The sequence below is a fragment of the Suillus plorans genome (genome assembly GCF_016647745.1).
Source record: "Suillus plorans strain S12 chromosome Unknown HD556scaffold_31, whole genome shotgun sequence".
Classification (NCBI taxonomy): Eukaryota; Fungi; Basidiomycota; class Agaricomycetes; order Boletales; family Suillaceae; genus Suillus; species Suillus plorans.
Genome location: NW_024537415.1, coordinates 27154 through 44579, shown reverse-complemented (window position 1 = coordinate 44579; position 17426 = coordinate 27154). Strand labels below are relative to the sequence as shown.

The 17426-nt window shown below is 47.2% G+C and overlaps 4 protein-coding genes across 4 annotated transcripts; all 4 read right to left on the bottom strand.

The window, feature by feature from the left end:
* Positions 1–2257: 2257 nt before the first annotated feature.
* On the bottom strand, positions 2258–3270 carry HD556DRAFT_1238066 (uncharacterized protein; the record flags this gene model as incomplete). Its single annotated transcript, XM_041297949.1, has 3 exons — positions 2258–2860; positions 2929–3102; positions 3154–3270. The coding sequence occupies 3 exons, from the start codon at positions 3268–3270 to the stop codon at positions 2258–2260; spliced, it is 894 nt and encodes a 297-aa protein (XP_041159706.1).
* A 2766-nt stretch (positions 3271–6036) lies between these two features.
* On the bottom strand, positions 6037–7825 carry HD556DRAFT_1443678 (uncharacterized protein; the record flags this gene model as incomplete). Its single annotated transcript, XM_041306650.1, has 6 exons — positions 6037–6696; positions 6747–6875; positions 6924–6955; positions 7013–7166; positions 7223–7591; positions 7631–7825. 6 exons carry the CDS (start codon positions 7823–7825, stop codon positions 6037–6039), a joined length of 1539 nt encoding a protein of 512 aa, XP_041159705.1.
* A 1219-nt stretch (positions 7826–9044) lies between these two features.
* Positions 9045–12800, bottom strand: HD556DRAFT_1479345 (uncharacterized protein; the record flags this gene model as incomplete). Its single annotated transcript, XM_041308584.1, has 13 exons — positions 9045–9488; positions 9549–9878; positions 9944–10150; positions 10215–10394; positions 10447–10543; positions 10606–10766; positions 10824–11018; positions 11063–11266; positions 11328–11507; positions 11569–11787; positions 11839–12236; positions 12292–12486; positions 12557–12800. The coding sequence occupies 13 exons, from the start codon at positions 12798–12800 to the stop codon at positions 9045–9047; spliced, it is 3054 nt and encodes a 1017-aa protein (XP_041159704.1).
* Positions 12801–13380: 580 nt separating this feature from the next.
* On the bottom strand, positions 13381–17128 carry HD556DRAFT_1432294 (uncharacterized protein; the record flags this gene model as incomplete). Its single annotated transcript, XM_041305107.1, has 8 exons — positions 13381–13459; positions 13743–13797; positions 13846–14709; positions 14769–14960; positions 15009–15402; positions 15474–15941; positions 15993–16781; positions 16961–17128. 8 exons carry the CDS (start codon positions 17126–17128, stop codon positions 13381–13383), a joined length of 3009 nt encoding a protein of 1002 aa, XP_041159703.1.
* Positions 17129–17426: the final 298 nt, after the last annotated feature.

Genomic DNA, 17426 nt, shown 5'->3' with positions numbered 1-17426 from the left:
ATCCATCCGCTATCACTTTATCTGCGCCCATATAAAGGAAGGCACATTCCAACTATTCTACTGCCCCATGGACGACAACGTCGCCGATGCTTTCACCAAACCCCTTGCACGCCCTCGCCTCCAAAAGCTTCAAGGCATGATGAGTTTGGAATCCACTCGAGGGGGAGTATTGGAATCTGAGAGATCTGATAAGCAGATGCCCGAGATATCCGATATTGGGACGATGAGGGGAGATGGCAGTTCGAGCGCATACCAAAAGAGCAGAGCGAGCGATGCTTGACGTCGGCTCGCACATTTTGATATATTGATAAATTTTCATTCCTGTTCCATCCGTGCTTAAAGCACTTCGCATTTACGAGGAACATCTCAGTCCGTTTTCAAGAGACTGAGATGTGAGTACATAGTTTTACCTAATGTTTGCATAACTAATGCGACCTAGATATGTTCTAGGTACATACAATGTTAGAGTCCGTTTTCAAGAGACTGAGATATACATTCTAGCTCCGTCCTGACTCGTCCGCTCGCCTTAGAACTCAATAGCACCCACTCTTTTTTGTACATCAAGAGTGACGACCATATCTGCAGGCATTGATGAAGCTCTTCCAGAGCATCGTGTGCTTGAGCCAGCCATATTTCCCATTCGTAGAGTCACAAGCAGTCGTGGCATGGACGATTACCAATAGCAGAAGGAAGTAGAAGCTTCACATCCTCCGCGTTCTGGATCCCTGGAGAGCCCATTCAGTCACTTTCCCCCGTGTTACACGAACACCTGAAGTTGAGATTCTTCCGAGTGAGACGGTCCATCCGAATGGGCCCAGATCCAACTGTGGGTTTGAAAACACGGGTGGGCCCATGATGTTTGTGATGCATCGGTATTGACGGCTGGGCCCATGGGTGACAACTGACAATGGAAGGATACATGGTTGGGCCGAAGGGGGTGTTAGAAAATTGATGTCTGGGCCCAGTGTGATGAGATGGAATTTCACGGCTGGGCCGAAGGTGGTTATGCTCAAATGCATGGGTTGGGCCCAGTTGGATAGGGCGGAATTTGACATTCAGGCCCAAGTTGATGGGCTTGGATGTCATGTCCGGGCACAGTGTGATTATATGGAATTTCACGGCTGGGCCGAAGGTGGTGATGCACAAATGCATGGGTTGGGCCCAGTTGGGTAGGGCGGAATTTGACATCCGGTCCAGGTCGATGGCCTCATATGTCACATCCGGGACCACATTGATGGGCTCGGGTGTCACTGGTGTGAGTATATGGAATTTCACGGCTGGGCCGAAGGTGGTTGTGCACAAATGCATGGGTTGGTCCCAGTTGGATTGGGCAGAATTTGACATCCGGGTCCAGGTTAATGGCCTCATATGTCACATCCGGGATGAAGTTGATGGGCTCAGGTGTCACGTCCGGGCCTGGTGTGATTATATGGAATTTCATGGCTGGGCCGAAGGTGGTTTTGCACAAATGCATGGGTTGGTCCCAGTTGGATGGGGCAGAATTTGACATCCAGGTCCAGGTCGATGGCCTTGTATGTGATGTCCGGGACCACGTTGATGGGCTCAGGTGTCACATCCGGGCCCATTGGTTAAATCCCACTACCGAAATTAGTGCACTGAACTGGCTGTACATAAAAAATAGCTCCGATGATACTAACTTATCATACCAGGTATGTACACAAATGCAATGATTAGGCCCAGTTGGATGGAGAAGATGGTGATGGCCAGGACTGAGGTGATCATTTTGATTCGGACGTCCAATACCGATGTGCTGATGCAGGGCTATACTTGGCCCTGGGTTGATGGTCATGAATTTCACTACCAGGTTCGAGGGACTCATGTCTGATGCACATGAAATTGCATGGATGATATCAATCTATTATGTCGGGCTCGGTAGAATGAACCCAGAAGAGTTCCCTTCCTGTATCTGCCCAGAATCGTCTCACCGAATGGCATGACTTACACCCTGAACATTGTACTTAAGGTCATGACTGGATATAGAAGTGGGTGGAATAAACAGCTTGGATGATATTCTTCTATCCTACCAATGCAGATTTATCTTCAATTATCACAGCAGCAAGAGTAAATTGTTAAATGGATGTATTTCAGTAAATGAATGTGATGATAAGTACAGATTTGGAATCTAATTTAATGGGATGACCGGATAAACTTTTGGGCAAGTGTGTAAAAAGTGATTATTGTATAAGGATATGCACAAGTATGAAGAAAGTGGGTAAAGGAAGGGTCAGAGGCGAGGCTACATTGTGCCATATATTGCAAAATCTGCTTGGTTGTACTTAGCCACCCTAGATGGATTAAGATGGGAAGGATCGTATCTCGTGTAATCCGGGCGAGGGGTTCTGGCATAATTATGCACACTGTCTCGGAGAAACCAGGCCCAAACTATCCGATCACCATCGTCAACGCGGATGCCATGCCTTACCAGACGGCCGGAATAGCTCACCATCACTCCGGGGGTGTATACCAAGTCGATTCCGAGATTCGTCAAATGCATCACCGCATGCCGGTAGTTGCCTATGGACGTTAGAATGTCAAATGCCTCAGGAGGACATTTTGGATCTCGGTGATCGGGGGAGTCACGGTTACAAACGACGGCAGCACCAGTGTAAACCAAAGCCCAATGCTTTAAAAACCTATGCATGTCGTGCAAGCCTTGCTCAGCAGACCAATGCCCGAGTTCAACATGGGTCCTGACGGAAGCCCAGTAGAGCTGAGGGTGCATGACATGCAAGGCAGCAGAAGCTAGCAAGGCCAGTCTTTGCATTGCGGTTATCATTGCCAGGCTCCTATCGCCCTTCAATGTTGCAGACACCTCGGGTTTAAATCCATCGTCTGGATTCTCAGGAGGCAGGCCATAGCACTGCATTGTATTGAGTATCACATGGAGCTGGAGCCATGGAGACCCACCTCATGTCCTTGCTGGAACCAACATGGCACAATGTTGATGCAGCCAGGTGTCAATCCCGGGGTTTCTGTCTGGTAGAAATTTGTCCTGTGGGTCCTCCAACCACCTGACTTGCCATTCGTGATGCTCCTTTTTAACAGATCGCCCATGGAAAGGGTCGCCAAAAACATATCATTCTATGAAAAGAATGGTCATTCAGAGCTGCGAGCATCAGCCGAGGAACTCACCTGCACCCACGGTGTCAAAGCATCCGGTATATACCAAAGAATAATCCTGTATCCAGAGTCAATGACCACTGAAGGACGGTCCAACAAGATATTTTCGGCCGGAGGAAATCTCGCCATCAAGGCATCCTCTTGGGCATTCATCCCCGATTCCCGTTTGGCTAGGGCCTCATTGTACCGAATAATATCAATATCCAGTTTGACTTCATCCGGACGGAAATGTGAGCGTAGATGTTGAGAACACAATTTAGTGTCACTTACTCGGGTGTTGATAGGCCTCGGCCATGAGGAAGGTTAGGTGCCCGCAAGACAGCAAGGTGGGTAGGTCCAAACTGGCCAGCGGGTCGACCAATGGTCATCCGGATACATGGGCAAGGAATTGCTGCTCCACCCACTCGCTGGCCATGTGGGTGGTATACAATGCCCAGTCTTCCGGTATGACAGGCATGTGGCTCCTCCCATCGCAAAGAAATGCAAGATGGCTAGCGTAAGGACACCCTTCACCTGCGGTATGGGTCATCTTTGAAGGGTAAATCGATTTTTTCGTATCATGCCCGACTTAAATGTCCATCGACCGAGCCTCGTGGCCCATTGCATGAATGGGACGTAAAATGATGGGACGTAACAATGCAGCCTGTGAGCGCCGGAAGCGAGATCACGGCAGTTGAATTTAAATCCTGGACATAATATCCCCGGATATTCAAGGTGATGATGAAATATTGGCACATCACCAAAATACCTCCTACTGGGTCCGGAAAATCAAATTTTCATTATGTCTAGATTGTTACTATGCCAGAGATTGCATGGTTCAACTTGGTAAAAAAAATACGGTCATCTAAACTATCTAGCGATTCTGAGTAAAACTATTCCTCTTCATCCTTTGTTGCCACAATGGCATCGTGTAGGTCATCTACTGGACCCTCAAAGCGGGCCATGTTGTCCAAAGCCGCCCTACCATCTTTGATCTTTTGTTGGAGCCATTGCTCAAGTGCTATCCTGAATGCTTGAATGTCATCCCGGACGGTTCACAGGTTATTCAACAGAGGGTCGGGACCACTTTGTTGACTGCACATATCTGGCAGCAACATATTCCCTGCCTGTTGCAACAAGGCCGAGAGATGGAATGATTAGATAACTGGAAGAACAATGAGAATAGATGACTTATGGTCTGCATAGCATGGGCCTGAGAGAGCTCAATCACTTCATCCAATGTGATCCGGTCTGGCATCTCGAATCCGAGGACATTGAATCAGTCCTTCCACCAACCGTAGTTGGGTATACGCACGCCTCGGTAAGGGCTCATGAGGTCGGTAGATATGTCAGATCCATGGGTGGTGAATTTGTCGAAAAGATTGTCGTCGTCTGACAACCCCAACTGCCAGCCCGTGATCATCTTCACGACCTCATTGAGATATTCCGGCAATGCCGGGGCTGTGTTGCTGGTCGCACATAGTTGAATGAACGGAAAAACAAATCTCTGCATATGATGTGAGTCAGCCGATGACAAGACATTCGATTAAGGAGATGTAAGAACTCACCTTGGCCTCCCAAACGAGATGCCGAATGAACAGCTTTCGAAAACCCGGTGTTCTATGTCAGAAATTTCTAATTTTGGTTGGCATGCCTTAAAATGGATTGGAAGGCCTCAATTTGCCGGCGGCATTACGACTCACTTGGAAGACAACCCGAAAATTTTGAAAGCGATATAGGGGTTCTTGCAAGTGGGTCCCAGGACCATTCCAATGCAAGGGCAAAATTTCGAGCAATATTTATGTACCCTAATTGGGACATCATTGCAAGCGACAAGGTCCTTCCAAGGCCTTAAAATCATCCAAGTCTTTCGAGCAAATTTGGATCATTTTGATTATTTAATATAATAACACTACTAATGATAATATATGAAAATGCCCCCAATCGCATTCCAATCATTCTCATTTCCCCCCAATCTCTCGCATTTTGAATTGCGGTCTCCGTCACAATCATAATTTTCTGGAAATGATAATCCCAATGGGGAGGGTTCAGTTGAAGACGATACAGATAGAAGATCAGTCTTACTAACCTTGGATGAATGAATACACACAATGGGGAGGCAGACGACGGTACCAAGCTCCAGGAGACGGGAGTGGAGGTAGACAACGGGGTGCAGAGAGCTTCAGGAGATGGGAGCGGAGGTAGACAACGGGGTGCAGAGAGCTTCAGGAGACGGGAGTGGAGGTAGACAACGGGGTGCAGAGAGCTCCAGGAGACGGGAGCGGAGGTAGACAACGGGAGTGGAGGTAGACGACGGGAGTGGAGGTAGATGACGGGAGTGCAGAGAGCCTCAGGAGACGGTCCAGGGAGTGGAGGTAGACGACAGTACAACATCAATATTTGAGGAGACGTTGGGAGTGGTCCATTGGGAGGCAGATGACAAGACAGTCTAAGGGTGAGACACTTGCAACTAATTGAGAATGCCTGGACCAAAATTGGTCCAGGCTTTCAGTAATAATATCTTTAAAATCTGTCAATGAATCATGTCAGAGTCTGTCAATAATATGGATGAATCGAAATGAAAACAAACATTGATTTGGATGTCATCGTCAACGTAATATCAAACTACAGTGACGGTGGTTGAACAAGTTCAAGTCTAAGTGTCACAACGGCTGATTCATAATAACTTATTATATAATATGTTTGTCGTTGTTGTCAACGTCTGACATTGTCAGTACTCACCATCCAGCAGTCGCTTATTGGACTTCACAGAGTGTAATATAATAATTATCAGTTTTCTTCCAGTCAAACTGTCTGAGTGAATCACGAGACACATGTAAGCAAGTCACAATCATAGTAAGTATCAATGAATCATCGACAAATCAAAGGACCATTGTCAGTCTTAGACTAATACTATTATTTCTTTGCGTGGCCAGACCTTCGCACCAATGCCAGATCCTCATCAGCAGCACCTAACATTAAATCCTCGGCCCTGGCTCCACCCTTGGTCTTGCGCCTTGGCTTGGGCTTGGGCTTGGGTTTCTGAATGAGAGCACCTGGACCAGACTCTGAATCGTTGGTAAGCATTTCAGGTGCCTGCGAGCCCAAATCGTTGAGTGCAGGCGTAGGTGGCAATAGCTCGCGGTCCTGTGAATCTGCTACAGCAAGACCTTGCATAGCCGCAGATATAGATTCAGGTGCGAGAATATTAGGTGCATTCAAGTTGGCAACACGACGGACAGCTGACGGTGGGGTATCTTCTTCGTCAGTGAGTGGTGATATGGCTCGGGGAGCATCAACTTCTGGCAAATCACCCCCCGTTTCCATCACACGCTCGAAATCCTCTTCCCAGGTATTGTGTGGACCACTGCTCACACCTACAAAGTCTGAGCCCAGAGCAGCTACAGAGGAAGAAGTAGCAAAGAGGGAATTGTTGAAGAAGGTGTAAATGCTGTTGGCCCAGGCGCCGCTGGTCATCAGAGTTTGACGGTAGTAGTTATGGTACTCTTTGTATGAGATTCGAGACTTGTCACCTATCTCGACTAGCTCTTTGTCGCCAGAAAGAATAAAGATAGCCTGCAGCCTAGTTTAGTACGTGTTCTGCAAGGTAGATTTAACGAACGTACAACGATTGCTGCTGCTGCGATGAGGCCTGGAGTTACGGCACGTAACTCCCATATCTTAGCTTTGGTTTTAGGCATTGGAGGCGCATTGGCAGCTAGCGAGGATCGGCCAAAAAGAGACGCTTTCAAGATCTACTCAGACTATTCAGGATGTGTGTGTCAGAAAGGAGAAGAACGTACATAAACGAGCTTTGATGTTTTGAAAAAGTCGTCTCAGGAGACACGATCTGGACGAGGGAAGAGAACTGGTGCAAACTTCGTGTATGCACCTTGAGGGTTAAGGAGCAAGGCGCGACATGCAGGCTCCAAATCCCGTGCATACCCTCGTATGAAGAACTTTGCGTCGAGATTGAAAATGGCGGCTGCACACGACTTGACATCAGAAACCATTTCGGCACGAACACTATTGACGCCTTTGACAAACTTAAAAGACGATCAGCAGGAATGATTCATGATTCGTACACTGATGTACTACTTACATGGGAACCGAAGTTCTTATGGGCCATCATGTTGTGGTCTGCTGGCAGAATAAAAAGAAAGATTTCGGCTTTGACGCCATCCTGTATTGACATCGGAGAGAGCCACCACTCTTTGCTTGTGAGATCAATCCTAGGAGGTGGCGCACGCAAGGGGAAAATGATGGTATCGACCCAGAGGCAGTGTGTGACAGAAAACTTGCGTCCGTAGTTCTTGATGGTATCTTCCTTGGTGGCGAGTGCGAGGTCCTTGTTGGTGAGCTTTGTCTTCCGACCTTTTGAAAGTGTAGCCTCAAGGAGAGTGTTCTTCTTCAGAGCCTCCCGGTACTTTCCTCGCATATCTAGAAGTAGCCTTTGTGCAAGTTCGAGTGCCTAATAGAGACGATTGATCAGCTGCTGTCGTTCATTCACAACATAAAGACTTGCCTTGCGAAGATCTTCGGCTGATGCATTGAGAGGAGGTGCTGCAATTGCAGTACGAACACGCAATAAATCTGAATCGTCATTGGACTGGTCACTGTCTGAATCTGTCGAGTCAGCAGCGGAGCTGCTATCTATATTCTGAATATCTTGAGTAAAGTCTTCGCCTTGGGTGCGCTGAGGCATGGCAGTTTAGAGAATGTAACAAAGAGCAAGCTGGGAACATCTGAATTAGTCAAACACACTTTAAATCAGCGCTGTTCGGGTAGTGTCAGACCCTGTTGATGTAATAAGATGGTAGCAAAACACGTACCCTTATCAGAAACATAATATAACCATCGCATATCCACTTGGAAGCGATGATTAATGAACAAACTGACCTCGTGCTTCCAAGACCTTGCGCAGTGACGAAAGAGGAGAATGAGGGTGGCGGGTGTCTGGAGTACGTGGTATTGATATAAAAGGCAGGTTCAATAGGCGAGATTGAGAGTAGTGAAGGTGACAGATGCCGTGGAATTTGATGCGGTGAAGAGCATAGATAAGCAAGTAGCTGCTCCAGGATTTGTTGGAGTAAGTGTCGTCACAGATAACCTTGGATGCGAGCATGAAAGTGGATACGAAAAGATGGTGACTGCATCGTCACAGATAACCTTGGATGCAAGCATGAAAGCGGATACGAAAAGAGGGTGACTGTATCGTCACAGATAACCTTGGATGCGAGCATGAAAGCGGATACGAAAAGAGGGTGACTGTATCATCACAGATAACCTTGGATGCGAGCATGAAAGTGGATACGAAGAGATGGTGACCCAAAGATGCCCAAGTGGTGGGAGCAGTGAAATTGATGGAGGACTGGAGTTTTGTGCGGGAAGGGCAATGCGACGAAATGAGGGAGCTTTGCTCATCAGTGGGAGTTGGATGGGGGTGGAGGTAATACCAGGTGCACAATGTTGGCATAGGCGATGGAATGGGGGAGCTTCCTTGCCAATGGGGTAGTACTCTGGACAAGCAAAGAGATGGGTGATGAGCCGGATGCACAACCATTAGCATATGCAATGAAATGAGGGTGCTTACTTGGGGATGAAGGATGCTCTGGGCAAGCAAGCAGACTGTGTCCAACGCTGATTTGTTGGAGTAAGTGTCATCACAGATAACCTTGGATGTGAGCATGAAAGCGGATACGAAAAGATGGTGACTGTATCGTCACAGATAATCTTGGATGCGAGCATGAAAGCGGATACGAAAAGATGGTGACTGTGTCGTCACAGATGACCTTGGATGCGAGCATGAAAGCAGATATGAAAAGACGGTGACTGTGTCGTCACAGATGACCTTGGAAGCGAGCATGAAGGCAGACCGAAGAGATGATGGCCCAAGGATTCCTGCTGGAGGAGGGAATGATAAGTTATATAAGTTTCCTTTGGACGCGAAGAAACATGTCAGTATCGATATAGTCAACAAGAAAATAATCCCCATTGTTGTCAAAATCTGGGACAAGCAAAGCACCACGAATAATTGAATGAAGGGTGATGAATTCAGATGAAGCTGCGGGCCGTGCACGCAGACGAGTGAGTCGCAGGTCTCGATCTAGGAGGCGCCGACGTGGTGAAGCGTCCATGGGAAGAACCAAAGCGAGATCTAAGGTGCGGTTGCCGACAATGTGCTTGAACATGAATAATAATTTAACAAAGATATTTTTATCGCAGCCATCCTTGTCCTGCGTGCGGATTAGAGCGCAGTCATGACGCTCATGGCCATGAAAACTTGGACTGCATCGCAGATAGTCGGTGGTTAACTTCCAGGTAGCGGTCGACTCATATTGGACTTTGAGATAGCGATGTTCATGTATCTTTTGAAAAAAACGCAGCATCAGAGATTCAACTAAAACTTCAGAATGAAGGAAATTCACCAGGTCTTGCGCTGAAAGTTTCAACCACATTATTCCGTCTGGTAATGGTATGTGGTGGGAGGGTAGGAAGTGATTCAAAAATGTTGTGAGCTTCTTCCTGAACTGGTCGAAGGCGCGATTTGACCTGTGTTCTTCCTCTACCTGTGCTAGGCTGGTAAGATTCCTCAAGGGCGAACCGATATGCAGGTGAGCTTCAAATGGCTCATTGTCGTTGTCGTTTTCCTCGAGTTCTTCCTGTGAGAGTGTAAGTTTGTGTCGTTCCTCGTCAAGATAGTCGATACGGCTGCGAACAAATTCGGCAACAAAGCTCTTATGATCGAGTTCGATAATCTATGGTATACACGAAGTTTAAGTTATTGATGGGAAGTAAACTTTCAGAGTAGGCGATGTCATACCTGATTAGCAATGTCCTTACAATTAGTCTGCCGTAGATACCAACACTTGATTGGTCCATGCTGCTTTTCATTCGGTCGAGTACTGAAGTTGCGAGCGGCGCCTTTCGCTATGATGTCGTCAAATATGTGCTTTGAGGTGTGCATTTTGGGGAAATTCCAGTTCTTAATCGTATCTGGATCAGTCTCATCGACAATTGCGATGTATTCCTATGATATAATGCTATTGTCAGTACACTACATTGACCGGAGACACGGAATCAACACAACATACTTCTAAATGCGTCTGAAATTCCAAAACCTCGGCTTTTCCTGCTTTGATTGTGCTCTCTGTGTGCACATCGAGAGATACATACATGTCAATATGGAGATAACTCGCTATGCACCGTAAAAGTGCATAGCCAGCTTCATCATCCGTGCGCATCAGTACATTCTGGGTGGTATATAAAATTTGCTATCGAAATCAAATTTAAGTGGTCTGTCAATGTCAAATCAACGTGTCGTACCTTAGAAATGTCCCTAAGTTTATTACCGTCACTGTAGGTAATGTTAGTAACTCGATCGAAATGATTCAAATTGTGCCATCGTGTGAAGGTAGCAAATCTATAGGCAATTGAATAGTCGGATTCAGATGGTGAGCAGATTGGTACGATAAATCAACTCACTGGTCATCAATCTTTTTCTCAGCACCACGTCCCAGAGCCGCTGCGTGTCGTTTAAGCTCACCAAATAAATGTTTCCCCCATTCCTCTATATGATACACGTGAAGGTGGTCCTGCGAGATTGTTTCGTGTGGGTTGGAATTTGGGAGCCGCCAAAAGACATTCTACAATAAAGAAAGTCAGATTCAATCAAGAATATAATAATGAGTACTGGCCATAACTGGCCAAAGGCCCCATTTTTTTAATGCCTCTTCTCCAGCTGTTTTGTCCCTATTCCATAGTTCTACGCAAGCTTGTGCGTCTTCGGGCGTTCGGATTGGATAAGTTGAAGCATTGTCGTACAGCTTATCGGATGGGACAAGGCAAATAGGACATGGGCAATGACAATTCGTCCCCGTATCAGTGCCATGACACATCTATCGTTGACCGATCAGAAATTTGTCTACAGAAATTAGTATACAACATACTGTTCCTCATAGTCAGCAGATAAGAGCAAAATGAACGCATACAACCACCTAACGATACCATCATAACAGAGATGCGCATACCCTGTCTTGGCGTAGAGTATAATGGTTTTGAGCAGCTTAAAAAACCCTTCATGCCATACAACACATTTGAGGTTCACGTATGACAGCTTGCCATCCTCTTCAGAATCGTCGGGAACCTGTGCAAAAGAAACTCAGGAGTAACGAGACTGGTTTCAGTTCCTAAATTTAAAGACGTACTATTGGTAACCAACCGACCATCCGCCCACCACCAAGCCCGTCAGTGTTTCTAATGTCAACGGGCAAGTTTCCACAATGAGCGAAGACCGGATAAGCTTTGACTGTACCAGCGGAAGAGAGGTGCGTCTTGTCTGCATACAGAATAAATGCGAAAGGGACAGCGTTTTCAGGTAAAGATGACTGTAATACATGCAAGAAAGGGTATTGTTTAACGAATGATAGTACAAAAAATAAGTCATACTTGGACATTCCACCAGCGATCCGCAGTCCAAGGTTCATGGTAAAAGCGCTCGTAACGTGTCCCATCGTGTTTATATACCCGCTGCGCATCCCAAACAAAGTGCGGCACCAGCAATGGGTCCTGTAATAAGTCCAAAGCCCAGTCCCACAATGGGCGTGTATATACATGAAACACGAGGTCTTCCCGTTTATGCCGGGTCGTGATAGTATGCTTCTCGAACTGTAAAGGTATTGGTAGCTACAAAAGGGAAATGCGACATTCTCCTCTTACAGGTGTCATCTGGCCAGCCGCCCTATCCCAGGCTACAGAAACATCGCGGTGGGACTTGAAGGTAATGTTTGCTTGACCATCAACGATTCTCCAGATGAGTTGTAATAGCGCATCTGTGTGGTCCTTGTTAAGGGCAGCATTGTGTGCAAGTTCGGCAAATTCAAAGTCTGCACGACAGCTGAATGGCTGCCAAGGTTCTTCGTCAACGATAGGCGGCTGCTGATCTTGGTTGCGTCCGAACGTAGAGAAAGTCTCGATGGAGGTTGCACGACCAGATTTTGGGTGATACTCCGTCTTAAATGTATCGAGATCAGAGTGAACCGAAGGTACTGCTGAAAGCAAGGATAGAGCAAGGGGTGTGGGAGCGTGAGATGCCATGCTGGAATCTGAACCTGCACCTGAATTGTGAAAAAAATGGATGAGGAGCGCATTGTGATCAGTCAAAGTACATACGTTGCCGTGAGTCTCCACTGATACTCATCACATCAACATCTGGTACCGTTTCAAATGATGGGCCCACGATAAATTCATCGGGTGCATTCTCTGTGCGATCCTGGAATGACGTTGAAGGGTCTGACGATGGGGAGCCAATATTATGTGTCGCAGCCGCTTGTTCCTTGAGAAGATGCTTTCTCTTTCGACGTAACTCTGATGATTGTGTGGTAAGAGATATTAGTACTATTGCTTTAAGTCGATAGAAGCACAATTCACCACGTACCTTTCCGTTTGATTTGCTCCTCAACCGCCTGCGCTGCGAGCACTGCAAACTCATCATCATCCTTCTTTTTCTCTCGTCTTCTCAAACAACTTTGCTCGTGAGATCGTATCCCGCGAGACGAGAACGACTTATCGCAGTATTGACAATGAATTTGGTTGTTGGAGGCCGAGGGTATATTTAGTACATTGACAGTATACTTGCGTCGCCTGGCTGGACCATTTGCGATGCTTCTGCTTGGCGCCATACAGGAGTGTTGTTAAAAATACAGACACAGAAAGGGAGGAGACAATACTGAGAAGATAGTAGAGGCAACAAATTTTATAAGTCGACTCGACGTTAGCATCATTCACCATAACTGTATTAACATGACAGTTAATATCGGCAACTTCTGACGAACTCAGTCTGAATCTTATGCACCGAAGCCTTGGAAGCAACTTGGAAGCGCTAAAAATACTTGTAAGCGACACGTGCATCCTTTCAAGCGCCCTAAAATAACTCACACCCTATGGGAATACGGACGCAATGTAGTTGTCAGTCATCAAATTAATGTCCCAATAAGGAACACTTGCAAGGCACCCCTGGAGATTTCTGACATAGGCACTTTTTTGGTGTCAAGAGACGACTGGATTGTGGTGAACCGAGATGTCGCATAATCGAAGATATTTGTGACATCCCATAGTGAGACAGCGACTTGAACTGAATTTTGGGTATATACAAAGCTGTTTGACATAATGAAATGTGATATCGATGGCGCGTTGGTGAGGTTTGACAAATGGAAGATCACACAGTATAAATAGTCGGAAGTTGAAACTTTGATAAGACCATCAGTGGTCATGTGGTGGAATGCGGCCCATGGGGTAAACAATGGCGCAGAGATGAAACATGACAAAAAACCCATTGTTCCTGTGGGCCACCGTGGCTATTTACATAATAAATAAGGTACCAAACCACATATGAACATTACAATTAATGTCAGCCGATGTGATCAAATGATGGATTGACCTCAGAAAAACGGGCCCGAGCATCTTCAGCCAATAATCGGTACATTTGTGCCTGTTTCATAGCATAGCACCGACGACCGTCCCGTCCGGCATCATCTATCTGATAAGTTCGGCCGATCCAAGTCTTGGCTTTGTGGACCAGAAAATTGATGGTCCACCGCATCTTGTGTCCGATGAGAATGAACTCCTCTGCCCAGCGGTCCTGCAGAGCCTTTGTGCGAAGCCAATGAACCCGGTAAACTTGAGGGCGTGTGAGCCGAAGAGAAAGTCCCGATATATCAGACTCACATTCATTCAACCAGTCATTGCTCACTGAATCTCCTTGCACATCCAAAGACCAAAACCATGGGAGTGTTGAATTTCGCTGACCGCGGGCATTGGGATCTGCGACGGCCGAGTTCGCCTTGAGGTCACTTTTATGCAACTCTCGGTATTTCTGCAGGAGTTCACTGGCTCCGAGATTTGAGAGCTGTGATCTGCATTTTTTGTATATCATGCTATTAAAGTTGATTACACATTCTACCGAGTGCACCTGCGTCCAAGCACGGGTTGTGTTCACTTGTGATTTGGCCGTCCGCACGGACGTCTGGAAGAGCACAGATTTGTCTGCCAGATGCACTCTGACGGCATGCAAAGCATCATTAGCTTGTCCTTCCCGAAGGGTTGTCTCTTGAGCGACAAGCCCAGCGACTCCGAGCTCATCGCAGCGTTCTACACCCAGAATTGATGGGAGAGGTATCAGAACAAGTTCTGGCCTGAACGCAGCACATGGTCGCCCATTACCCAGTGATGTCTCACCGGCCGAATCCGTGTCACTGTACTTCCGGTCATCCGCCATCTCATCGAGAAATACAGTGTCCATGTCAGAGATAACATCGTTCGCATCAAATTCCTCGCCGAGGTACCTGGCTGCGGAGGCCATGAATTCATCAATGGAATGTTGGAGCCTAATCCTCCGACGAGCTATATCCAGGGTTTGAGTCTCTGTCGGATGTCTCCCCATCCTCCTTATATCCATCGCCAGAGCAATTTGCATCTCTTCAATACTGATTCCAGAAGCAAGCCAGGTGGCAGCTCCCATTTGAGGCCGTTCACCCAGCTGACGGAAAGAGGTCCGTAGGAGGTCCAGTTCAATTGTCTTCCGGGATCTTGCTGTTTTGACATTGGCCATCAGTACATCACAGATTATATTTTCGACAGCTGAGACGCACCCTTCTTCAACTGGACATCGTAAATGTCCATGGCTGACAGATCCTGTATTTGACAGGCTTGCGCGGTGCTCTCTTGGACCAGCCACTCCTGTATTAGATCCAGATCGGCCGAGTTGTTTAATTCTTTGAATGCATCGCTGCTTTCAGCAACCCCGCGCTTTGCCTCCTTGTACTTCCGGGACAAGGACATGCCTGTCATAATGAGGTCCTGATAGACTGGGAGCAAATCGAAAGACAAACCCATTCGGATCATCTTCATGAAGTTACAGTCATTCATCTGATAGTTGAGGCATTCTTGCCGGTGTGGAGTAGACATTCCTCGGGCAGCCGGAGAGATAATGTTGAGGGTGGCCCACAGGGTCTCCATGATCTCGCCATCAATTCTGCCGGCCCCTGGAATAAAGTTTGATGCATACCAGACAAAGCATTTGTCTTGATGTCCGTGCACATGCCAAAGTCCTATCCCCAGGGTTATCACAATTCTGGAAGGGATGGACAGATTTGTGCTGTTCTCTACCTGTGCAATTAAATGCCTGTTGTACTGACAGTTGACATTGTAAAATGTCAATGCTCGGCCGATTCCATTGGTATTGTGGGCGAGGGAATTGCACAGAGCATAGTCCATGTTCATCTTCTACTCCCGGACATTGATATGTGGATTGATATGTTCAGAATCGCCTACCTCTCCCCTTTTTGGAAATCTACCATTGAATTGGGCACAAAGCACCCATGGCGGGCGCATGCGCACCCCCCGATTCCTGTAGCTTCTAATTTGTGCCGAGATGTGTTTGCCTGGTTTACCGCCCTATGGTTGTTGCATTCCGACCGCTGAGTCGAATCTTCGGCGATTGCTAGATGGGCCCAGTATCTGGCTCTCGCCACCATGAAGCCTTTTCCATCGGTCAACCAGACCTCATCTTCCGGGTTGGTTGGGTGCAGATGCTCGGCTTTGAAATTTCCGTCCATTACCAGGGAACGGGAGTATAGCCACTGCGTTGTAGTGTCTTCTTCATTTGGCAAAGTCATGTTTATCCCTGGCTGTGGACATGCCGGGCAGAACAAAGCCAGCTCACCATCATTCGGGTTCCTCTGCTCGTGGTCAAATCCGTTCCACTTCAATAGCTTCAGCTGGCACCACTGCCTGGCTACTCTGAGTAACTCCCTATATCGGTCCTACCGACGTTTTTTGTTAGTCGATAATTCACGGGACGGAACAAACTTTACCGGCACTAAATGGGGGAACATGCTGGATGTGATTTGCCTGAGTTTGCTGTAATAGTTCATACCGGAAGTGCCGCATTCCAGGTTGTCCCGAATAAAATCGTCCAGCAATGCAAAAGTGAAGGCCGTCTTTGGGCGGGTAAACGATGCCGGAAATAGGCCCATTTCAAACAACTGCTTGTCCGCTGTGAGTGCATCAGAGCATTGGCAAAAACGAATTGACATGACGTGGATTCCCGAGGTGTCGACAACTGTCATCCGACATCTGCCCGGCATAGGTATGTTTGCTTCCGGGGGTTCCGGCCAGACAGTCCGACATCTGGACTTAATGAATACATCTTCTAAATCATTGCCCGTGTCCGGGACTCCGATGTGAAATGCCCGAAAATCCTGATTCCTTTTGATATGTCCCTCCTCTGGTATTCCTGGGGTTCCAAAGACCGAGGGTGCGGTAGATCCTTCCCCGTCATCAGTGTCTTCCCATTCACAACAGTGGTGGGGACATTTTTGTCCTCTGTGGCCCAGGTGAATCTCTACCCCTAACTTGGTGAGAGTTGTCTCAAAGAAATCGCTGTTCCATTGACTTATCCGGTGGAAAGGCAGCAAGGAATGCTGAGTCTGGCAGCACCTCGTGCAGAATATGGGCTCGGCTAGACAGTCCTGGCACTTTTGTGTTCCATCTCCATCGCACAAGCAGCACACCCGATTCGGAGGTGGTGCCTCGCATTCTAGCAGGATGTTCAGATAATCCTGTGTCCTAAAAGTCCACTGCCAAAGATATTCATTTGGAGTCTATCGTTTCCACATCGGATGAGCCTGATATCAATGAAAATCAGTAAATTTTGACTTGCCAAGGTTTTTCTTGTCTTTTTCCTTGAGCCTTTTGGAAGTCGGATGGGATTGATGCTCCCTTGGTCATCATATCCTCCATGGAAGTCTTCGGAGAATCTGTACATCAATCCATCCAAAACTTGTTTGGTGGGTGACTTGGTGGGTGATGACTGCACTGATTTGCTGGACTTGGTACGCTCCGCTGTCACCCACCGTCCTTTGATACCTCGAGTGGTTCTTTTCCTACTCCATTTCACCACATGTACGGTTCCGGGAGGCGTAACTTCCTTTGCCTTTGATTTCCCCATGTTGAGATCTGTTAAGATGATGATGTGATGGTCAATATTTGATCTACAATTTCCTTAATTTCAGAATGATGTCCAAAGAAAGTCCAAGGACGTCCGAAGGACGTCCGAAGCGCGGGAAAGTTCGGAAGGACTTTCCGGACGAGTGTGGGAAAGTTCCGGAGGAACTTCCGGAAATTACGATGAGGTTTCGTCCTGATACGGATACGTGTAATGGCTACTTAGGACAAGTCCTAAGTAGAAGCAAACAGGGGAGAGGCTGCAAGGACAAAGTCCGAAGCAGAATAGGTCCGGAGGACTG